Consider the following 23,721-nt stretch of genomic DNA (forward strand, 5'->3'; position numbering starts at 1 on the left):
TCATCGGTAAAGGTAATGAAGTAAGAATAACGTCCCCTGGCTAGCACATCGAATGGGCCACATACATCTGTATGTATTAGGGCAAGTAATTCAGTGGTCCTCTCTCCATGTCCTACAAAGGGCAGTCTAGCCATTTTTCTTGAAGACAGGACTCGCAAACTGGATATGACTCGGAAGTCAATGAGCCGAAAAGCCCATCTTAATCCATTTTGTTCATTCTGTCCTCTCCAATATGGCCAAGCCTGAGGTGCCACAAATATCTTTGGTTTATCTCATCTCTGGATCTTTTGGATCCTTTGGCACTCATATCTTGCTCGGTAACATTCACAGATGCATCCATATGTAAATGATAGAGACTGTCGATCATGAAACCACGTGCGACTATTTTATTTCTTAAATAAATAGAACAGCAGTCTTTGTCAAATATAAAAACATGACCTTCCTGTGCTAGACATGAAACAGAAATCAAATTTCTGCTAGCAACAGGTACATAATACCAGTCTCTAAGTATTAAACTAAATCCAGACGGTAGTCGCAGATGGTAGGTGCCCACAGCCACAGCAGCAACTTTTGCCCCGTTGCCAACCTTAAGGGTTACCGCACCTTCCGCCAGCCTTCTACTTTCCTTTAGACCCTGTATGGTAGTGCACAGATGAGCACTAGAACCAGAATCTATAACCCAACTAGAAGTAGAAGAAACCGTTAGATTAGTTTCAATTATGAGCAAGTCTATACCTTCCGAAGGTGTGTCACCTTTCTTGTTCTTCAGGCTCTCGAGGTATGAAGGACAGTTTCTCTTCCAGTGGCCTTCGACATTGCAGTGGAAACATTTTCCTTTGTCGTTAGCCTTTTTCTTTTGAACTTCCTTCTTTGGCTTCTTGTCTTTCTTCTGCTTCTTAGCAGGTTTCTTTTTCTTCCAAGTAGACTTTCTCTTGGAACCAGAAGTCAACTCAGCAGCAAGGACATTGCCCCTTGAACCTTTCAAGGCTCCCTCAGCAGTTACCAACATGTTGATTAGTTCAGTCTTAGTGCATTCAATCTTATTCATGTGGTAGTTTACTATAAACTGACCAAATGAATCAGGAAGTGACTGTAGGATCAAATCCACTTGTAATTCCTTGTGCATGTCCATACCGAGCTTCTCAAGCTCCTCTAGGTCCTTGATCATGGTCAGACCGTGATCATGGACAGACTGCCCCTCGCGCATCTTCGCTTTGAAAAGCCTCTTGGACACTTCAAAACGAGCTGTGCGACTCTGCTCACCATACAACTCTTGCAGGTGTGCCAGTATGTCCCTAGCAGTCTTTATATTTTCATGCTGGCATTGGAGTTCATTAGACATGGATGCCATCATATAGCATTTTACTCTAATGTCATCATCCAACCACTTTTTATGCATTTCACGCTGAACATCAGTAGGACGTGCTGGTAGTGTGGGGATATCTGAATCGAGTATGTAGCCTATCTTCTCACAGTCCAAAACTATTTTGAGATTTCTAAGCCAGTCTTTGTAATTGGTTCCGGTCAGTCGGTTGGTCTCAAGAATACGGGTCAAAGGGTTTGAAGCTGACATTGTATCTGCAGAGAGTAAAAATTCTAGTTAGACTTTTGTACTTGATCCTAATCTGTTCTAAGGTCTTTTTAGAACAAATGTAACTCCCACTATTTTCTCGAATCCCTCACACTCCCCTGGTAGGAAAACGGAAATCCCACACGACTAGGGTTTCTAGTGGGTACTGCGGTCCCACCGATTTACATGCCACCTCACCTAACAGTTATTGGTGACACATAGATGGATGAGTGTACAACTCTTGTACAATGCTTCTCAAGCATGTTGCAGTGTAACTTGGTCTCTAAGCCATGAAGACCTCACCTAACAGTTATTGGTCCCATTTCTTAGTTAAGTCAGACCCACCGTATAACCGTATGAATAAAGTCGTCATTGGGTCCTCACCTAACAGTTATTGGTGCCCAACCCCACCTTTACCCTACAACATCTCATGTCTATAGAGAGGTCCAGCCCCCCGATGCAACTTGACCACTGTGTCCAGCCGAGACAAATCAACATCAGAAAGGCCTTAGCAGCTCTACTACAGTGGAAGACCTATTGACTTAATATTGGTTAATCAGGTCTTAGTGTTTGCAACTTGAGCCCTTCATAAGAGGTAATCGAACAATTGGCCAGGTAAGCAGGTGGGAGGCTCCCCTTACTCAGAGAGTAAGGTCCTAATTAAGTAACCACCTTTCATGCTTTCCTAGACACCAATTAGATCAATTAATCTAATATGACTTGCTCATGTCGGTTCACTCTCGACTTGATTGAAGAGGTTTTGATTTAGGTCTCAATTGGGTTTGCTACATCACATGTAAACCTATCTACCCGACTCGCATTTACATCACATGCAAACGGCACATCACAGGCAGTTATAATCGCAGCATCAAATTAAAGCTAAACTTTAACTAGGTGATGATCATGGATTCTAATTAGGTCGTATTACAAGCACATGCACATCAATCGATCAAGTGGTCTTCAACTCTTGAATTGGTTCCAAGCCTCCTTGATTCGATCCTTGATCAACCCTTGATCCCATCGCCATCAACCGCTTGGATCACCTTTCATCTCATGCTTTTGCTTCAGCTTGATCGTTGATGTACATCACATCACAGAAATACAACCAGATGTAAAATAAAAATAAAAATAAATTACATCTCCTTTTAGGAGGCACGCAGGCCTCTCAAAACATCAAATAAGATGCATGCAAGCATCTGAAAAATTACATGACATCGCAGATCACATCGCAGGTCATTACATTTGATACCAAAAGGGGTTGAATCCTATGATCATCACCGTATGCAACAATTATAATTTTCAGATCTGAAAACTAACTGATTGTATCATGACATAGGTCGCTGATCATGCTAATCATGATTCTAAACTTTGTAATCCCATTAACAATGCATTTAGAATCATCTTTTTATCACATAAAAATCAGCATGCAAAAAATCAGCACCCCTGAAAAATCTGCATGCAGAATTTTTCAGCATGCATGATCATTCAATTTTCAGATCTAATATGCCTTTAGATATTTAATTCTTACCTTAATCTACGAAGCCTAGGCTCTGATACCACTGTTGGGGACCCGCCCATGCCGCTGATATTTCAAAAATTTTTCAGATGGCAGCAGAATCGGCATGCACGGGTTCGACGTTCATCGCATGAACGTTGTTTCGAGACCTTTCGTAATTAGGCAAGAATTAAAAACTTTTAAAACTATTAGGAAGATCAAATCTTCACCTTGCGCGGGTAGATGATCACCGCACATCTGAATTCGTGGTTTTTGGAAGAGGGTTCGCTTGAAGCCGTTCAAACGTCCGGCCTCTATGGGTATCCACACGAAGTAGAGGACCGATCAAATCTTTCTTATCTTTCCGGGGTGCTAGCTCCCTTGCAAAGACTTCTTTTGATGGCTGATCTCCTCTCTTTCAATCAACCCTTGATTGTGCTTGAGAGGAGGAAGAAGAAGGATGAAGATGAGGAAGAAGAAAGAACCCCACGCAGCCTTCTTTTGTTCCTTGCGTTGGATGAAGGAAGGGAAGGGGAGGAGGCCGCCAACACTTGGAGATCCTTTTCCCTTGCTTGCGGCTGAACTAAGAGAGGAGAGGGGCTGGTGGCGGCAGCAAGAGGGGGAAGAGAGCACACCTAGGGCGCCGGCCCTAGGTCCCTTTTTATAAGCATCAAGGGCTCCTACAAGTTAGGAGCCCTTGACAACCTTCTTTCTTTGGAGCGCCGGCCCCTTCTCTCTTCTTGTCGCCCTAACCAATTGGAGAGGGGCTGATGCCCCTCTTACTTGGTTAGCCTAATCCTCTTCCAAAGAGGATTAGGTGCCTCTCTCATGGTTTAATCCTAATCTAATTAGGATTAGCCAATTTTGGGTTCAATCTATGCTAGTCCTAATCCAATTAGGACTTGAATGAACCATGACTCAATTGAACTCTTCAATCCTAATCCAATTAGGAGTCATGTTGATTCATTAGATTAATAATTAATTTAGACTTAAGGAATCCTAATCCAATTAGGATGTATTTAATTTTAGTCCTAATCCAATTAGGACTCTATTTGAATCCGAAGTCCTAATCCAATTAGGATTTCTAGGAATCCTACTCCAAGTAGGAATCCTATTTTAATTCAAAATTCCTAATCTCATTAGGATTGTAGGAATCCTATTCCAAGTAGGAATCCCAGTCCTACTCCAACTAGGATTCCTAGTCCTAATCTAATTAGGACTCTAGGAATCCTACCCGAAGTAGGATTTGTGTTTAAGTCCAATTAATTAATTTCCTTTGTTCCTTCTTCAACTTCTTATCAATCAAATTGATTTCTTGTGATTCCTAATCACGATTTCAACCATCGGATCGGTCAATACTTCTAGTGTGTGTGACCCCATAGGTTCTATTCTGACTGGTAGTGAGATATATTGTGATATCTATCACTATATCATTGAAAACTCCTTTCAATAGGTTGGAACGATTCCAACTCAACTCATTAGGGTTTATCGATCATCAAGATAATCCCTATGAGTCCCACCATCCACCAGTGACACCTAGCAGCATGTAGTGGCTACCCAGCAGAATGGAATGATGAACCTCTAGGTGCAGTTAACATGTGATACAGTCCTACTATCGTGGATCCCTACAGGACGGAGGTCATGGACAACTCGTCAAACCCCATCGTCTGTCATATGTCAAGATTTATTCGACTTGAGTTCGATAGTGGAAAACTCTTTTTTCACTTTATATTACTGCCCTGGCCAAGGTCTTAGAACTCAGTCTAACAAATCACATAGGATCACTCCTCTTCTATCAAGGTCGATAGATTCCTTATAGGTGCATACCCTACTCCTACAGTGAACCTACTGCAGCCAATCTACACTGCATGGACCCATATGGCTAGAGACCATGTATGTGTGCAGTCAAACTACAATAACCTCACTGTGAGTAGCCGAAGCACCGCAGGTCAAAGGACCAGTCACACTACTGCAACATCAAGCAAGTCACTGACGAGTGGATAGACATCCAAGTGACTTCTTGTCTTGGTCACGCTCAGTACCCTTGTTCTCTAACAAGTACCTGCACTATCACTTCAGTGTCCCTACACTGTGGACTCAAGTCTCGTCCATCCAGAAGGAAAGTGATCTGTGCACTGATCGGATCGATCACCGTCCTCATGATGATCCATTGATCAGGAGCATTTAGAAATTAATCACCAATGATACATGGCTCAAATTCTCAACTCTTGAGAATATGTATCATCATCTTATTAATTTTTTGGACGATTCATAGACACATAAACAATATGAATGAAAAGATGCCTTTTATTTATTCAATAATAAATAGTCAAGTACAAAATTATGTCCCTAGAATCAACAATGTGTCAGCCAAATTGGCTTCTAGGGCATACATCTAACAAAACCAACATAGGTTTTTGGTAAACCCGAAAAACCAAAGTGTAAAGGTTTTTGGATTGTGAGCCCGAAAAACAATCCAACTGTAATCCGCGGGATTATAGTGAATTTCCAAGGGGTCGCTTGGGGAGTGGACGTAGGTGCTTAGGAGAGCACCGAACCACTATACTTCTTGTTGTTTGTATTGTGATTTGTTTAATTCCACTAACTCATCAATTAACATAAGTAAGATAGTTAAAATTAAGAGAAACCAATTCACCCCCCCCCCCTCTTGGCTTGTCACCTTGGGCAACACACTCCACTAAAAATTTTCCTTCAAGTTTCGATACATTTTAGTACCACCTGGATGCACTATATAAGCTGAGTTATGAGCCTCATCAAGAATCTCTTTCTTCATTTCTGTTACTTTTGGCACACATACCCTGTTCCCGAATCTTAAAGAGCCATCTTCATGCACTCGGAATTCTGACTGCACACCTGACTCTATTGTTTCTCTGATCTTCTGTAACTCTGGATCCTCTCTCTGAGACATCTTGATCTTTTCAATCAGAGTAGGCTGCATTGTGAGGGTAGCCAAATGTACCTTAGGATCATGTAGTTGTATCTCAATCCCTGATCTCTCCAAATCTAATAAAATATGCTTCTGTGTAGTGATTAATGCTGCCATCCCACTTGAGGATTTTCTGCTCAAAGCATCAGCCACTACATTTGCTTTCCCCAGATGGTAACTGATAGTCAGGTCATAATCCTTCAGTAGTTCTAGCCATCTTCTTTGCCTCAAATTCGGCTCCTTCTGTGTGAAGATATACTTCAAACTCTTATGAGCTGTGAAAACCTCACAGTGTTCTCCATACAAGTAATGCTTCCATATCTTCAGAGCAAAAACTACCGCAGCCAACTCCAAATCATGTGTAGGGTAATTCTGTTCATATGACTTTAACTGTCTAGAGGCATAAGCTATCACCTTCCCATTCTGCATCAGAACACACCCAAGTCCTTTACGAGATGCATCACTGTAGATGGTGAAGCCTTCTGTCCCAGATGGAATAGCTAGCACTGGGGCTGTCACCAGACGCTTTTTCAGCTCTTGAAAACTCTGTTCACAGTCATCTGTCCATTCAAACTTTACTTGCTTATGAGTCAAGCGACTTAGAGGCATGGCAATACGGGAGAATCCCTCAACAAATCTTCTATAATATCCAGCCAATCCTAAGAAGCTGCGTACTTCAGTCACATTGGTAGGTCTACACCATCCAACTACTGCCTCCACTTTCATTGGATCAATAGAGACACCTTCCTTGGAGATTACATGTCCAAGAAAAGAAATGCTATCCAACCAGAATTCACACTTTAATAGCTTAGCATACAACTTCTTTTCTCTAAGAATTTGCAATACTACCCTTAGATGTTCTTCATGTTCCTGTGAGCTCTTTGAATACACCAAAATATCATCAATGAACACTACTACAAACTGATCCAGATAAGGTTTAAATATCCGATTCATAAGATCCATCAAGGCAGCCGGTGCATTTGTCCAACCAAAAGGCATGATCAAAAATTCATAATGCCCGTATCTGGTCCTGAAAGCTGTCTTGGGCACATCCGCTGCTTTTATTTTCAATTGGTGATAGCCAGAACGAAGATCAATCTTCGAGAAAATCTGAGCCTCTTGCAGCTGATCAAACAAGTCATCAATTCTTGGCAGTGGGTATTTATTCCGTACTGTCACCCTGTTTAATTTCCGGTAGTCTATACAGAGTCGGAGGCTACCGTCTTTCTTTTTCACAAATAATACAGGAGCGCCCCAAGGAGAAACACTAGGCCTGATAAAATCCTTATCTAGTAACCCCTGTAGTTGTTCCTTCAGCTCTTTTAATTCAGCTGGAGCCATTCGATATGGAGCCTTTGAAATTAGACCACTGCTAGAAATCAAGTCGATGGAAAATTCAATCTCCCTATCAGGGGGTAATTCTGGCAATTCATCTGGAAACACATCTGGAAATTCTGCCACGACAAGGATATCCTCTAACTTGTGCTCCTCTTTCTGGGTATCTAACACAGCAGCTAAGAATCCTTCACAACCTTTTGCGAGAAGCTTCTTAGCCTGTAGAGCTGAGATTAATTTCATTTGATGAGGTGACTTGCTACCCACCAACCTAAGCACTGGCTGACCAGGGATCTGAAACTTGATCGTTTTCTCAAAACAATCAACAGTAGCATGGTATGCTGCCAACCAGTCCATTCCAAGAATCAAATCAAAGTCATTCATCTCTAAGACCAACAAGTCTGCATTCATTTCCCTATCCTCAACGCCCAAAATAAAGTTCTTGTAAACTAAATTAACTAATATGACATCTCCACTTGGCGTGGGTAGCACCAGAGTCAAATAAAACATTTGCATCATATGACATTAACCTAATCATTCCTGTACATAGTTGCAAGACACCTAATCACAATCTTTATCCATACACGCACAACATATATAACCTAACCAAATTTATGATATGCCAACAAAAGAAAATATTAGGGATGGATTTATTACCTGTCACCACTGAATTAGAGGCCTTGGCATCCTGCTCTGTGAGTGCATAGACCCGCCCCTGGGTCCTAGGCCTCTGCTGCCCTCCCTCTTGCTGCTGTCCCTCCTGAGGTGCTCGGTTTATAGGGGCTCTCTGAGAAGACTGAGGTGCCTGTCGCCTCTGCGGTTCTTTTTCACTAGGACATACAACAGCCTTATGCCCTTCTTGACCACAAGAAAAACATGTCCCTCCAATCCAAGTGCAATCTCGCTTAAGATGAGGTCCTCTACATCTGTAGCATCTAATGGCACCTCGGGCTTGACCTCTGTCTCTGGTGACAACTTGATTCAGTCTCTGATCCTTTGACTTGAAGGGTCTACTATTTTGGCTCGGAGAATCAGTAGATCAAAACTTTTTCTTCATATTCTTTTCTCGGGCAGCATGGGCGTTGTCAAGCCCTTTTTCTATCACCAGGGCTTTGTTAACCACATCTTTATAACTAGACAGTTCAAAAGCAGCGACTTGTTGTTGAATCCGTCCCCTGAGTCCATTTTCAAATTTTCTTGCTCGGTCACTATCCTCTGATATCAAGGTCGGAGCATATCGGGACATCTCTTCAAACTTTGCTGCATACTGAGCAACCGTCATATCACCCTGCTCCAGTCGGTCAAACTCCCTATATTTCTGGAATCGGATACCTTGGGAAAAATATTTCTCATGGAAAACCTTTTTAAATTCCTCCCAAATGAAGGGGGCATCACTCGGACCAAGCTTCCCTTTCTCCATTTCCCACCAGTCAGCTGCCTCACCCTGTAACATAAAGGTGGCAAAAAGGACTTTCTCCTCATCAGGGCACCTCAGAGCTTGAAAGACTTTCTCAATCTGTTTCAGCCAGCTCTCAGCCTCCATCGGGTCAGCCGTACCTTTAAATGCTGGGGGTGCATACCTCTGAAAATCCAACAGACTGACTCGGTGCTCCGACTGAGTTGTAGTGCCTTGGAATTGTTGTTATTGCTGCTGCTGTTGTTGATACATTGCTTGCTGCTGCTGCAACTGTTGCTGCAAGAACTGTTGCTGCACCTCTACCATCCTCATCATGTCTGCTCTGGCAGCAGCTTGCTGTTGCACCATCATTTGCATCAACTGTGAAGCACTTATCGTCTCCTCAAGCTGAATACTTGGTCCTTCGGATGTCCCAATCTCCGGAGCTCCCATCTCTGGAGTACTGCCAGTAGGGTCAATAGTGTGCTCCTGCTGTGGCACACCCCGAGTCCGCGTGGATGAGGTACCTTCCTGTTGTCCAGAGGGTGCCCAAGCCGTGGAGCCATCTGCAAATCGGGTCGGCCTTCTAGCACGCCCCCGACCACGCCCTCGCGCCATATCAACCTACACCATTTTTCCAGCATCAAGATTATCAGATTGAGAAAATTTTGCATCCTTCATATGCTAATCACAACATTTTAATATCTTTCGTGTTTAGTGATTTTCCCCACTTAGGCTTACTCGAGCCTAAACCCTAGGATTCCTAAATCTTAAGCTCTGATACCAAATGTCACGCCCCCGCTTCCGCGGAGCACGTGAGGCACCTAGTGCCCACGTGGGGGCCACGAGGGGGGAAACACGAGGCTCCCCTGCCAGATATTGTCCGGTTCTGGAGCTTCACGCAAGCATCCTTCACCCCTCCCCGATTTTGTTTTCCATCCAAAACGCGTCTGCAGGATTAGGAGACACCCGCCTCATATGCCCAAGCTCTGGAACGAGACTTTCCGATGTGGGACTATTGGGCTTCACAAATACAATAGAAAATGATCCCCCACCGCATTGAGTAACTGCTTGAAAACTGCATCTGGAAGATAAGCCAAGGTTGTACAACAGTCAATAATGGCACCTTTATTTGCTCCATCGTCAAATAAATAAGTAGGAAGCCTTAGAAAAAGTCCCACCAACCTCAATTCCTGTCAAGTTGACATTGTAATGTTTCCTGCGGAAGTTAAAATTTTGAAACTTGAAAAAAGTTTCGCATCACTAATAACTAGTAAATACAGTTATTGTGGCACACATAAGTAATTGCAATTGATTCAAAGGAAATGAAATCTACCAAACCTTAGAACTTTCTGAAATTCTAACAGAGGTGGAGGACTTCATGGTAATCTCAATACCAAAGATTAAGAAACAAATGGGCACAAGAAGCCTTAGCCAAAGAAGCCAAAGCAGGAATGGAGTCAGGGAACCACCGGACAATGAGCATAGGAGGCAAGAGATGGATCGCATAATCATAAAACAATCATCTGTGAAGATCCAAAGAAACACAATTAAACTCAAATAGAAACATCTAGCTTTATAAAGTAACATTCTCTCCAATATTTCCCTCCAAAAAAAAAAAATTAATTTGCCTGTGAAAGAGCTAGCTTTATAAATAAAATACTTTATAGATATTCTTTAATTTGCCTGTGAAAGAGCTAGCATATATAAAACATAGCGTATTCTAGCTGGATAGTGCCACAGTAGAATGATCAGTGTTAATATTGGTTCCTATGTCGAGTTTGGAGTCTAACTTTCGTTGTAATTTAGTAGAGGTGCTGATTCAATTGCATAAGATGCATCTAACAGTGGTGACAACATGACTTACCATTTTGGTTTACTTATTTCAATCATGTGGCACATGATTCCATTGCTAGTTGTGATATTATCATATGCCATCATTGTTGTATAGTCAAGATTTGGTTCATCAAACTGAGGGATTCATGTATATACTATTAAGGTAGTGGTTTTAATTGTAAATACCATGCAAGTTGTCCTGGTTTTTTTGTGGAATGGGCCAGCATACCTGACACTTAGGACAATAGATGTCTCATTTGTCTTGGTCCATTTTTTGACTCATCCCATTCTGAAACATGACATGAGAACAAAACAGGGAGCTGGAGCAGAAAAGGAGAGCATGCTGCCTGCGGCAAAGTCAGAGAATATAGAATAAAAACAGTCTGATTAATGAAAGAGAACCACTAAAGAAAAGTGGAAATCAAAAACAAGAGAATGACAGAATTAGCTTCTATAAGAATCATTGCTCATAGTCACAGCTCTATAACCAAATCTGTACAAATTCACTATTCTTCTTGACCATTTGTATGTCTATATTTAAATAAAAACTAATTATTTGCATGTTTATCTAATGAAGAAAATGTACTTTAAATCCTTGAATTCTTGATATCTTCTTAGTTTTGTTGGTGTCTAAATGCACTATTATGCCATACTAGGATAACATATCCGAAGTGTCTGACTGTATCTAGTAGACTTGTATCCTAGGTGGTGATACAAGTAATTGATGGAATCAGATTCCTCACCCTCACCCATAATTAAATTAAAAGGTGATTTGCAGTATGGACATCTTACAGGGACTACACACTATACAACTGCCCTACTGTATTCATTCGCATTTGCACGCCATCTCCTATAATTGTGCATGCTAAATGCTACCATGTTGCAGTTAGAGATCGAGTGGATGCCCAACCATGCACCCAACTATACCTTTCCATCCTACAGAAATAGGCGACTGACAGCCTCAAGCTGACAGAAAAATTTCACTGTTTTCGCCTGCAATGGGTGATCAACCTCTTTCCATAATTGGTGTCCGGGAAAGGTAAGAGCTAAATGACCCAGCCCAGACCAAAAACACCCCGAAGATCACAAATAAATGCCAGCAACCAGGTTACCAAATTTCGGCTCTCATGAATCATTCCATTCCATTTGCCTGTTAAATAGGGAAATGCTAACAAAGCTCCCATCTTTGTCAAAATTGTGCATGCAGTTTTTTTAAATTTTTTTTTTCCAGCAATGCTAAAACCTAGGATCATCTCAATATGGAAAATAAAACCCTAATCTTGTTTGCCTAAATACGAGATAAAAGAAAAATCCAAAGATGAATTGTGCCAATCTCTCTTTGTGCCAATCTCTCTTTCCAGCAATACGAGACAAGGAGAATTAATAAAAACAAGTGCCAATCTTGTTAACACAATGAATTGTGCCAATCTCTCTTTGTGCCATTTGCCTTATGTCATGTTGGCGATAGAAAGGATATTTGTGATTATAGGATTGCTAGATAACAACATGCCGCGAGGAAAACGATTCAGAGATGTTGAGTTTCAGCACACATCCGTTGGATCTTCTTCCGATCAGTCCCTACGGTCCCAGCAGCCCGACGAGCCCCAGCAGCACGAGTCCCATTCTCAGCATGAGTCTCATACTCAGCACGAGTCTCAGTCTGAGCACGTGTCACCTGCTGATTGTCCAGACATGGATGACGTGCACATCCAGGATAATTTGATTTAATTTTATATATTAATTTTTCTTACAATCTAATTATATTAAATCATTTGCCTTTAATGTTTAATTAATGGATATTTTATTTTATTTTTATAGATAGACTGGGGAGAGTGAGGACACAAGGACCCACTCGAGCACGGGATGTGTGGAGCCTACGCGAGGATGAAAAGATCGTGGTACATTGCAATGAACTAGGGCAACCCATCAAGAGGGCTGCAAGGATTTTATCGACTTTTCTAGGATCGGTTGTGTGGAAGGGTCAGTTGTGTCTGCTCAACTATACGAAATGGAATGAAATGCTTCCTTCGTATAAGGTTGAGCTTCTTAAAGTTATTGAGGTAAAGAATTGAATTTGCTTACTATCACAATTTTATTTTTTGATTTAACATTGTTATAACATTCTTTAATTACTTTGATGTAGAAAAAGTTTTTGCTCCCTAAAGAGAGTCATGATTGGGTGCTGAAGTCCGTCAACCGCAAGTGGAAAGAATATAGGGCCAAGTTAAAGGCGGACTGGAAGCACGATGGTATGACAGAAGAGGAGGTTGCCCGTGTTTGTCCTCCTGATGTAATCCCTCATCAGTGGAGGGAGCTTGTCCACTATTGGTTTTTTCGACAAAGCTCAGGTTGTGTATATTTTTTTCAATACCTTATATTGTATCTACTAATAATTTAGATTACAAATTTATATTGTTTATTCCTTTTTTGGGAAGACATATTCCAACATTGGTAGAGCTGCATGAGCCTCTCAGACTGTTCCTCATACTTCAGGCTCGATGAGTTATGCTCGACGTAGAGCTGAATTCGTAAGTTTTTTTGAAACTCTTTGAAACTATTTTAAATTGTTCTATCATATAGCATGTATTATGATAACTAGCTTGCCAATATATCTTTTGTTGTAGATGGATGATAATGGGAGGAAGCCTAGTAAGGTGGAGTTTTATAAGATGACTCACACCCACCGAGATGACAGTTTTGTTCGGGAGGAGTCAAGAGATATAGTTGTATGTATTCATCTTTGAATCTTTCAACGATATTTTTATTAGTTCTATTATTGGCATACATTAATATGACTTTTTCTTTTGAGAATATAGGACAGGGCAACAACTCTTATTTCAGAGCGCGTCGGAGAGTCATCATCATCCGACACGACCAGTCATGTCGAAGCTCAAGTGCTTGCTGAATTATTGGGCCCAGAGCATTATGGTAGAGTGAGAGGTTATGGCGTTGGAGTTACCCCCACTCAGTTGTCTGCAGTGGGCATATATACAAGAAATACTGGAGAAGGCAGTAGCAATGCAGAAGTTAGTAGACTTCGGACAACAATTGAAGATATGAAGAATCGCCATCAAGCAGAGTTGGCAGAGTTGAAGCAGAACCAACAAACTTTGCAGTCTCAGCTTGAGCATATTTCATCTATGTTACAGCGATTTCTCCATCCTCAGGTAAATAACTATATGTATTTGATGACTTTACATAATTATCACTTATTTTGCATGAGTTAATGATTTTCATATTCCTAACTTTTAAAGTTTTTTTTTTTTTTGTAGATTCCTGATACTTCAACAGCTCGTAGAGATGATGATGGCGCTAAATCCGGTCCCTGATACCTTTTAGATTGTTATTTAAGGAGTTTTATATGTATTTTTTTATATTTTTCAAAGAACATTGTAATTCTAAACTTATTAATCATATATGACAAGATGAATATTTTGAATGATCTGAATATTTGTGTTGATGTAAATGTAATGCAGGTTCATATTGGCGTAAATGTTGATTTATAATACGCATGTGTTCTTTTAATAATTTTTTGAAAAAAAAATCCCACTCCCGACGCTTTAAAGCGTCGTTAAAAACCAAACTTGGCACCGTATGAAAGACTTTCTCCGACGCTTATAAGCGTCGGCAAAAAATCTATACCGCCACGCAAAGTGGTAGTCTATGCCGATGCTAATTCGCGTCGGCAAAGGATCTACACCGACGCTTTCCTAAGCGTCGGTAAATACCCGATTTTGTCGACGCTTTCCTTGCACGTCGGCAAAAATCTTTCCCACTCAGGTATCATCGATGCGTCTACGACGCTTGCTTTTGCGTTGGTGGAGTTTTTGCCGACGCTAATAAGCATCGGTAAAGGCCAATAAAAGCGCCGGTAAAAGTTACTATTCTTGTAGTGCGACCTCCTTGACCTCGGTCATAAACTGACGTGAGCAACTTCAGCCCCAGCCGAGGAGTCGACCAGCTGAGGAGCCAATCGACACGTACTGGCAAAAACTGATGGTTTCGACAATCGACAGTTGTTACTGCTCTACATTCGGCGCATGGTCAGTATGCCACCCATACGAAATGATGCTCGCATCGTAAACATACGACTGGCCGCTGCCTGGCAACTGGTGCACATCACATCAACCCAGATAAACGATAAAATAAACTCTTCCATATAAAGGGGTAGTCCGGAGGACCTCAGGTATGCAACATCTATCACCCCCTGAAATTTGGAATATAACACGATCATGCTATCGAGGGATAGAACCCTAGATAACACGAAGCCAACATTATATTTAGCTATCAAGTTCATCTCAAATAAAATATAATAAATAAAAGTTTAATTTTATTATCCATTAAATGGAACCAATATTGGTTTACAACATCTAAATCCAAACATAAATACCAACCCATAATCCTCAAAATTTAGAAAATCATTAACTATAAATTTATAGTCAACTTAGAATACTAAAATTTTTCTACAAAATTGTCAAGTTTACTAGCGCGAACTCCAAGCCTGGACCATCTTTCGTTCCTCTCGATCCTATTCATCTGGAGAGAAAAAAATAAAAATAGAGATATATAAGTGATCGAGCTCAGCAAGTAAACCTTTTACTATCTTATTGGATCAAGCATAAGTTTTTGTATGAATTGATGCTTCATAAAGTAAAAATAATAATTATTGCAAGATAGAATATTTCATAGTATCAAATAATAAAATAAGTCATAAAGTCAATCATGCATGCAACATCATCAATATGTCATAAACATGGTTCTAGGTGTGTAGTATTAGATCATAAAATATTTACTATTTAACTATATCATCGATCAAATTACTACTCTCAGACTAAATACTAAGATTGCTTTTATACCCGTAATAGAGTCGTAATCATCAAAATACTAATTACTATTATCCGTTGGCAGGGTCGTATGCCAACTATTATTACTCGCTGGCAGGATCGTATGCTAACTACTATTATTCACTGGCAGGATCGTATGCCAACTACTATACCCGCTAGCAGGATCGTATGCCAACTAGTATTACCTGCTAGTAGGATTGTATGGAACTGGATATCGATCTACCCCACTTTGAAGGGATATATATAGCTATTTGTGAGTCTTTTTGCCATAGTTCTTAAAACAATTTTTTTTAACTTACATTTTCTTAATTAAATCATATACGAATAAAATACTAAATGGTTTTATAAAGTTCGTAGTGTATAAATAAGCCTTTAATAGTAAATTAATTATGAAATTATTTCTTTCATAACAAAATATAAATTTCGTAAATATATGGAGTTCATTTTTATATAAATAATTCATTATTCTTAATATACGAAGGAAACCATTATTTTGCAATAAATCATGAGTTTCATAATATTCTACGCTTGATCATTGACTTTAAGAAAATATGATATCATCAATATTTAATACTATTTTTGTATTTTCATAATACCAAAAATTAAGTCGGGCTTATCTTGGACTCATCTTGGACTTTGAGAACGAGTATGGTGACTCGTTTGTATTTGATCCACCTTGTTTACTCGATGCACGAGTCTGCTATTGCTAGTTAGTAGCTATCTGCTCGAGATTCTAAATGGCTATGGTCAACATTTGAACCTACTACATGAGTAGACGAAACTGCTTATTCATAACTGGCAACTCTGGCTATGGCTCCTGCAGAAGAGGATCCCTCTAAGGGCTCTATGGAGAGCCGTCAGACTCTAAGGATATATTCTGCTGGGCAGTTGTTGGTGTTGCTTGCATTCTCCTTGACTTCATGGCTGCAGACTATCTGCTAATAGGTCAGCTTTGCAAAGATGGGATCATGACCCTTTCTCTAGTGCCAATCTGTTGCTGTGGAAAACCAGCATGACCAACACATCAAGCTAACAAGGTCGCTGGAGTGCTCGGTTCATGTGTCGTTAAATTATGGAGATGAGATCTCCACGTAGAACTCCTCAAAGGAATGCCAAATTATGGAGATGAGAATCCTTAAAAATCAGCAATGATAGATTATCACACATGAAGATTTCCTAGTGAAAGCAGAACTCTTCTGTGCGGCATGAATCTCTCTTCCACACCTTCTAATCTTCAGCCAACTGATTGCCACATGGCACTCAATGATAAGGATTCAATCACAACTAACATAATTCAGCAATTACAAACCAATTTAAGGACCCAATGCAAATAAGCTAGCCAACAAAACATAAATGAACCCAAACTACATGCGCGCACCAAACTGGAATGGACTCAATCATCAAACACAAATTAACAAATTACAAACTCAAAACAAGAAATCAAATAAACCCAAAATAAAAAGACTCGGTATGACCTAATTGACCAAAATAAAATAGACTCAATCCAATATAATTAAATGCTGAAAACCATAAACTCAATGGGTTTTCGGGCACTCTCAAAGTAAGGATCCAAACTCGACGTACGTCCATCATGACTCGGGCTCATGCTCCTGCATCAATCGAAGGCCGAGTCAAATTATTAATCCTTCTCAAGGCAAAACAATAATGATGATATAGGTGAGCTGATTCCACATATAACAACATATATTCCACGATTGATAAATGTCTTCACAATTAAACCATGAAGGCAGGATATTCAAATCTCTAAAAACAAAAAGACAATAGATAGTAAATTTTACGAACCTCTAACACGTTATGTTCTGTTGCCATGAGTCGTGCATAAGCCTGTCCCTCGTCCATCCCATCAGACAACCTCATCGCCAAACCCCTTCGATTAGTGGGTGAATACGCAACACATTCTAGACCGCTTGTATCAGGCAAGTTGTAGACTTCTTCCAATCTACCACTATTTAAGTGATATGAGAAGATGTTGTCATCTATTCGAAGGAAAATAGCATCCACATCTGGATGAAATTCTGTGACATAACATAAGGTGTTTCAGGGATCCCATGTTTCTGTAACATAGCTCTGACATTAATGCAATGCTTGAAGATCCAATCGACATGACAGTAGTCCTTAAGCATCCACACCTTTATCTTACCCTTGCTTCGCAGCATATAATGCAAATAACCCCCTGAGTGTCCAGACAGTCCATGCCATCGGACTCAGGCAGCTCGATTCTGTGGCAAACCTTTCCCTCTGGATCAACTCCCCAGACTTGGTTTAGACCGTATGCAACATAGAAAATCCCATTGGTGAAAGTAGCCTGTAGGCTGTTATACGTTCTGCCATAAGAGACTTCGCTCTCCACCCACTGGTTTGTCCTAGTCGAGAAGATCCTAAACCTAGGGATCCCGTCGTCGTCGCCGCCGAAGCGGAGGACATGGTAGTGGTGGGAGAGGCGAGGTTCGAAGCCCAAAGCAAGGTACCCGTAGATATCATCTTCTTCAGGGAGGACAGCCCACTCTCTAGTGGCGGGATTGCAGACGTAGAGGGATATAGCGTGGAAGTCGCCATAGATTAGAGGAGATATGGAGTCGATTTCTCGGACCCACGAGCGGCAGAGGAGCAGCCCATTGGAGGAGCTGATCACCTCCATATTCCATAACTTGCGCAAGAAACTGAGAGAGGTGTCGATGGCAAGATCGTCATCGTTGTTTGAGAGGCTAATATATTGGATACGCCTCCGATGCCTGTAAACGGTCATGTCTCCATAAGGGACATTGACGAAGAGGCCAGATGCAGCACGAGGGAAGTTATTCTGATAGTAGGGATCAGAGGAAAGGGCGAGCCAGGACTTGGAGACGCATTGAAACCGGAAAAAGGACTTGGTCGGCAGACGAGAAAGGATCTCCACCATGAGATCGTCTGTCAGTTTGGCAACACAGCGAACCATCTTCTTGTAGCGGGAGAGATTAGACTTCTTCCTTCCTATCTTCCTATTAGGTGCATCTATTTAAATATCATTAAATAGAATTAATTTTTTTATTAATTTCAAAGCTAAGCAAAAATCAAAAATACTATTAAACATAGCCCAACAAATCCAAACACGGCTCAACAGGCTCAAAGTTGGCCCGCAATGGACCCGGCCCAATAGAGCCCAAACATGGCCCACAAAAAGGCATAGCCCAATAGAGCTTAACATTGCTAAATTGGGCCCAAGTTGGGCCCGCAATGAATAGAACGCAAGGTTGACCCAATTTGACCCACATGGGCCTTTTTTTTCCTTTTTCTTTTCCTTTTCCTTTTCTTCTTTTTTTTTTTTCTTCTCTTCTTCCCGGGTCTTCCTCTCCTCCACCCTTCTTTCTTTTTCTCCCCTTCCCCTCTTCTCACGTGACCATAGAGGAGGAGGAGGGGGGGGGGGGGGGGGGAGTGGGGGCGACCCCATGCCGGGGCTCGGAAGGGGGGCCGGCCTGAGGCCGGCCGTGCCTGCAGCGGCCGCAGTGGCCAGCCCTCTCTCCCTCCTGTGGAGAAGAGAGAGCTCGGGAGAACGGCGACCGGCCCTCTCTTCTTGCCGTGGAGGAGAGAAAGAGCTCGGAAGAAGAAGAGCCCACGACGAGGACTAGCAGCGTCGGTGACGCTCGCAGTCGCACACAGGTAAATCCCCTCTTCCCTCTCTTCTTTTTCTTCTTTTCTTTTTTTCTTTTTTTCTTTCTCTCTCTCTCTCTCCCCCTCCCTCTCTCTCTCTCTCTGTTATCCCGAGTAAATTGGGAGGATAGAAGGCAGGGAAGAGGAAAAATGAGGTGGTCGGGAGCTTACCTAGCTTCGGGGAGGGGCTACGAGCATCTACTTCGGCGACACCGACGGGGTGCCGAGATCTAGCAGCTTCTGGGTCTGAGAGGGAGCGTTCAGGGAGGAAGGAAGGCGTAGGGGGTTCTACAATAGCGAGGTTTCGAGTGCTTATTAGATCTTAATCAATTATTCTAATAATGTAATAAATCTTATAATTCATTGAATTGACATTTTAGATCTCAATTACAATAATTGATTTGCTAGCACAATTAGTAATCAATTATTCTAATAAGGTAATAAATCTTATAATTCATTGAATTGACATTTTAGTTCTCAATTAAAATAGTTAATTTGTTAGCACAAAATTAGTAATTAATTATTCTAATAAAATAATAAATCTTATAATTCATTGAATTGACATTTTAGATCTCAATTACAATATTTGATTTACTGGCACAAAATTAGTAATCAATTATTACTAATTCGAAAAATTCAAACGGAAAATTTGAAAATTTGGTTACTTCGTAACAACAAATTTAAATTTGCACTTAGACTTTTGTAAAAATTAAATTTGTATGATTTCTAGTGATTATTTCCACTAACTAATAGTGTCAAAGAAAAGTTTGTTAAAAAGGCATACGTACCTAAAAAAAGCTGGTACTTAAGTGAGCCTAGTGCTCCACCACCAATCTGGAGCTAATCTGGCTATTATTTTTTGGATATATCAACTAGACATTCAAAATTCAATACAAATTTTAGCGCAATCTTTTGACATAGACTTTTGCCTTTATTCAGGTTTATGTTCCTTCTCTATAACCTTGTACCTATGGCCTCAAATACTAGTGACCACCTTAGTGCCAAACCTGAAAAAATTTGATGGCCATAACTTTAGGAGGGGGCAGAACCAAATGCGGTTCTAGCTCACCACATTAGGGTTGATCTCAGCCATAGGTGAGAGCACCACTGAAGTTGATAACAGGTCCAATCTAACTACTTCACGATATGCTACTCGCCAAAACTCAAACCGGAATTCATCCTCCTCTCCACACTGAACCTTTTGCCTCCACCAGCACACCCCTCTAGAACACCTGATGAAATAGACTATCATTACATCCATGAAATCCTAAGTGCCCTTTCTGAGAGGCTGTATGACATTTATTACCAACCAAGAGTGCCAAAGAACTCTGGGATATCCTAGAAAGCAAATATGGTCTTGATGATGCGAGGGTGAAGAGGTTCAAGGCCTCTGACTTCAATAACTTTAGGATGGTGGACTCAAAGCCTATGAATGACAAATCCATGATTTTGAAATCCTAATCCACCAGCTTAGTGCTAATGGAACCAATTGGATGAATCATTCCAAGTAGCCTGTCTGATAGATAAACTACCTAATTTCCTGGTCTGATTTTGCTAAGACTCTGAGCCATACCCAAGGAGGTCTCACCCTAACCCAAATTTTAAACTCCATTAGAATAGAAAACAGCATAGGCTCAGGAGTAAAACCTCTACTGGACACAAGAATAATGCTTATAATATAGAGGCCCCATCTAGAAAATATCAGAACCAACCCTTCAAAATAAGCATTACAAAAATAAACCTTACAACCGTAGAAATCCTAACCACCACAATGAAAAACCTATGCAATCTCAGGAGCAAAAGAAGAAGAAAAAGAAAGAGGATGGTGGTGTCCGTTTCTGTTATATGTGTGGTCAGACCAACCATTTGTCTCCCTAGTGCTTCTATAAGAAGACTGCACCTCTTCAATCCAAGAAGAAGGGTCCACACACAACCAGTGCTCAAGTCAACATGGTGACTTCCAGCGCTGGCTCCTCTGAGATAGCTTTCAGATCTGTTTCCTTTCCTCCTGAAGTTAACATGACTTTACAAGCACTTGATTGGTGGATTCATATCGGAGCTGGTATACATATTTGTTCGGGATCGCTCCTATTTTTTTTAACCAAGTCTCAAGTGGAGGAGTTGTGATCATGGCTGATCGGTTCTTCAATTTTGAAAATAAACCACGCAATAGCACGTATCTTGTAGGATAGTGATTACGGGTGTCGGTCCACAGGGATTGGAGACAAGTTATTTTTTTTTAAAAAATAAATCAAGAAGAAGAATTTGCTAATTCGAATAAACTAAATTAAACTATGAGTGTGAATTGGAATTTATCAGAGTAAAATGGATCTAGGGTTTGGAATCCACCACATAGCATTGTATCAGGGTCTGTGTTCTTTAATATTTTTTTTTATCTTTTGGAGAGGCATGCAATATTGGCTACAAGCCTTTTAAAATAAAAATATAAAGAGTTTTAGGAAGATCCATCTTCGGTATAGCATGAAGTGTCTACCTAAGTATGCTAATCTAGGGTGCAGCATACCTCATCTTCCTAGGCATGGATCATCTTAGACTACTTTAGCAAACATGAATAATAAATAGCATGCTCAAGGTTTAAACATCATAAAAGAAATATTTCATTGAAGATAAAAATTTAAACAAGCTCCAAAATAATAATAAAAAGTAAGAACTACAATGCCCTGATACATTGCTAGGGCTTCATCCAGCCCTAGATTGGACGTTTAGCCGAGCATGGTTTCCGGACGACCTCCCGTCTTCAAATGAAAGCCTTCACCTCCCATTATTCCCAATATATCACAAAATATTCTCTTTCCCCCTTTTTCTCTCTTTTTTTATTTCTTTTTCTCTCTTTTCTCTCGGCTGGTGGCTTCTTTTCTTCACCGAAACAGGGGTCTCCCCTCTCTTTTTTTTCTTTCTCAACCGAGCTCCTCTTATAGACCGCTGAAGACCCAGCGATGGATTCAGGGCGTGGTCTGAGGTCTTCGATCTCGCGGAGGCTTGATTCCTGTTGCACGCGAGGGCGTGATGCTGGGAGAATGGCTGGATCTCGGGTGAAGGGCGTCAATCCGTGATTGGGGGTTTTGAATCCGGAGAAGATGCGGACGGTGATGGGCGAAAAACAGGATGCTGGTCGCGATTGGGAGCTGAAATCTGGGACGCCTCGGCTCTGTTCGAAATGGAAGGATGGCCGGAGATTCGCTGCAGCCTTGAATCGTGCCATGAACGCGTTGAAGACGCTTCGGACAAACGCCTGATTCGCTGGCTGCAGGAACGACGGGAGGCTGATGGCGGAGGAGCTGGATCTCGGCTGCTGGGAGGTGGAACGGGCTGCATCACGGGCGGATGGCACGCGGCTGATGCGGCTGGCACGGGCGGCGGATCTGCTCGCGGGATCGACGGGAGGAAGGTGGACGGCCCTGATGCAAGGAGGGAGGAAGAAGATGAACAGTGGGATTAGTTTTATTATTATTTTTTTTTTTATAACACTGTTCATCATGAACAGTGTTTTCACGGGACACTGTTCATATGAACAGTTGTTTTCACGGGACACTGTTCACCTGAACAGTGATTCCAGTAATTTTTGGAAAAATTATTTTTCTTGCTTTATTTTGACGTGAAAATGGGCATATATGAATTTAAAACAAGATCTCCTCTATTTTGCTTAGTTTGGAAACGTGATGCGGAGACGGGAGTTTCTGAACCGTTGGATTGCTTGGATAGTGGTCGCGGGAAAGGAATAGGATTGGGTTTGGAAATTGGCTTTGGATTTGAGGTAGGTTATGATCTTTAATTTGCTTGAACTGGTCTCGAGCCCAATGTTATTTAAATTCAATTCTTGCTAAACTGCCTTCAGACCGGGACTCGACAAAACTAAAAACAGGACCGTGACTTAATAAAATTAATCAAAACATTTTCTTCATACAAAAATAATTAATTATAGCTTTCAATCTAATTAGGACAAAATCCATTTAATTATAACCTTAGCTTGATTACAACTCCATCAGTTTACCCAAACCGGGTTACACAATCTCCTACTTATATGTTTTATGAAAGATTATAACCAGAAGAGAGACAAGTTTAGAGTCTTTTTGAGAAAAGAATTATTTACCTCTTACCATATTTTAAATTCATTTCAATGTTTATTTAATTTTATGGTAAAATATATATTTATCAGTTTAAAAATATGATAAGGTGCTATGGAAAGATAACTAAATTATAGATTATTAAGCACTTATCACACCCCCAAACCTATGTTTTGCTAGTCCTCGAGCAAAATAAAACTAGAAAAGAAGAATTTTAACTCACTTTCGCAGGCATCGCGGTTACATTTATCATATGTAACAAGGCTTTAAACCCCTAGGTTACCCTAGTGGACGAGTTATAGTCTCGTGAGGGTTTCCAGTGAAGATACCACAAACTTCAATATCATTTATTGTTATGATTAATTGTTGTTGTTGTTTTTTTTTTTTTTTTAATTCGATTGATGAAACTTCAAATTCCAAGTGCCATACTAGCTAGAAAAAAAAAAACTTTTTTTTAATTAAAATCTAATTTAAGAATACATAAATGATAAGAATTTCAAAGCACACACGGTTTATTTACTAAGTCAGCCCAAATTCCTAGATTAGTATGCAATCTAAGTTAAAG

At 40.7% G+C, this 23,721-nt stretch overlaps 3 protein-coding genes across 3 annotated transcripts; 1 reads left to right on the forward strand and 2 right to left on the reverse strand.

Moving 5' to 3' along the window:
• Positions 1-8,386: 8,386 nt before the first annotated feature.
• LOC103698646 lies at positions 8,387-8,890 on the reverse strand. Its single transcript, XM_008780684.2, has one exon. It carries the CDS (start codon positions 8,888-8,890, stop codon positions 8,387-8,389), a length of 504 nt encoding a protein of 167 aa, XP_008778906.2.
• A 4,313-nt stretch (positions 8,891-13,203) lies between these two features.
• Positions 13,204-13,985, forward strand: LOC120106358. Its single transcript, XM_039119356.1, has 3 exons — positions 13,204-13,305; positions 13,396-13,746; positions 13,852-13,985. The coding sequence occupies exons 1-3, from the start codon at positions 13,204-13,206 to the stop codon at positions 13,906-13,908; spliced, it is 510 nt and encodes a 169-aa protein (XP_038975284.1). The 3' UTR covers positions 13,909-13,985.
• A 3,590-nt stretch (positions 13,986-17,575) lies between these two features.
• Positions 17,576-18,379, reverse strand: LOC120106359 (F-box protein At5g07610-like). Its single transcript, XM_039119357.1, has one exon. It carries the CDS (start codon positions 18,377-18,379, stop codon positions 17,576-17,578), a length of 804 nt encoding a protein of 267 aa, XP_038975285.1.
• Between the last annotated feature and the right edge of the window lie 5,342 nt (positions 18,380-23,721).

Source organism: Phoenix dactylifera, unplaced genomic scaffold, assembly GCF_009389715.1.
Source record: "Phoenix dactylifera cultivar Barhee BC4 unplaced genomic scaffold, palm_55x_up_171113_PBpolish2nd_filt_p 000535F, whole genome shotgun sequence".
NCBI classification, from domain to species: domain Eukaryota; kingdom Viridiplantae; phylum Streptophyta; class Magnoliopsida; order Arecales; family Arecaceae; genus Phoenix; species Phoenix dactylifera.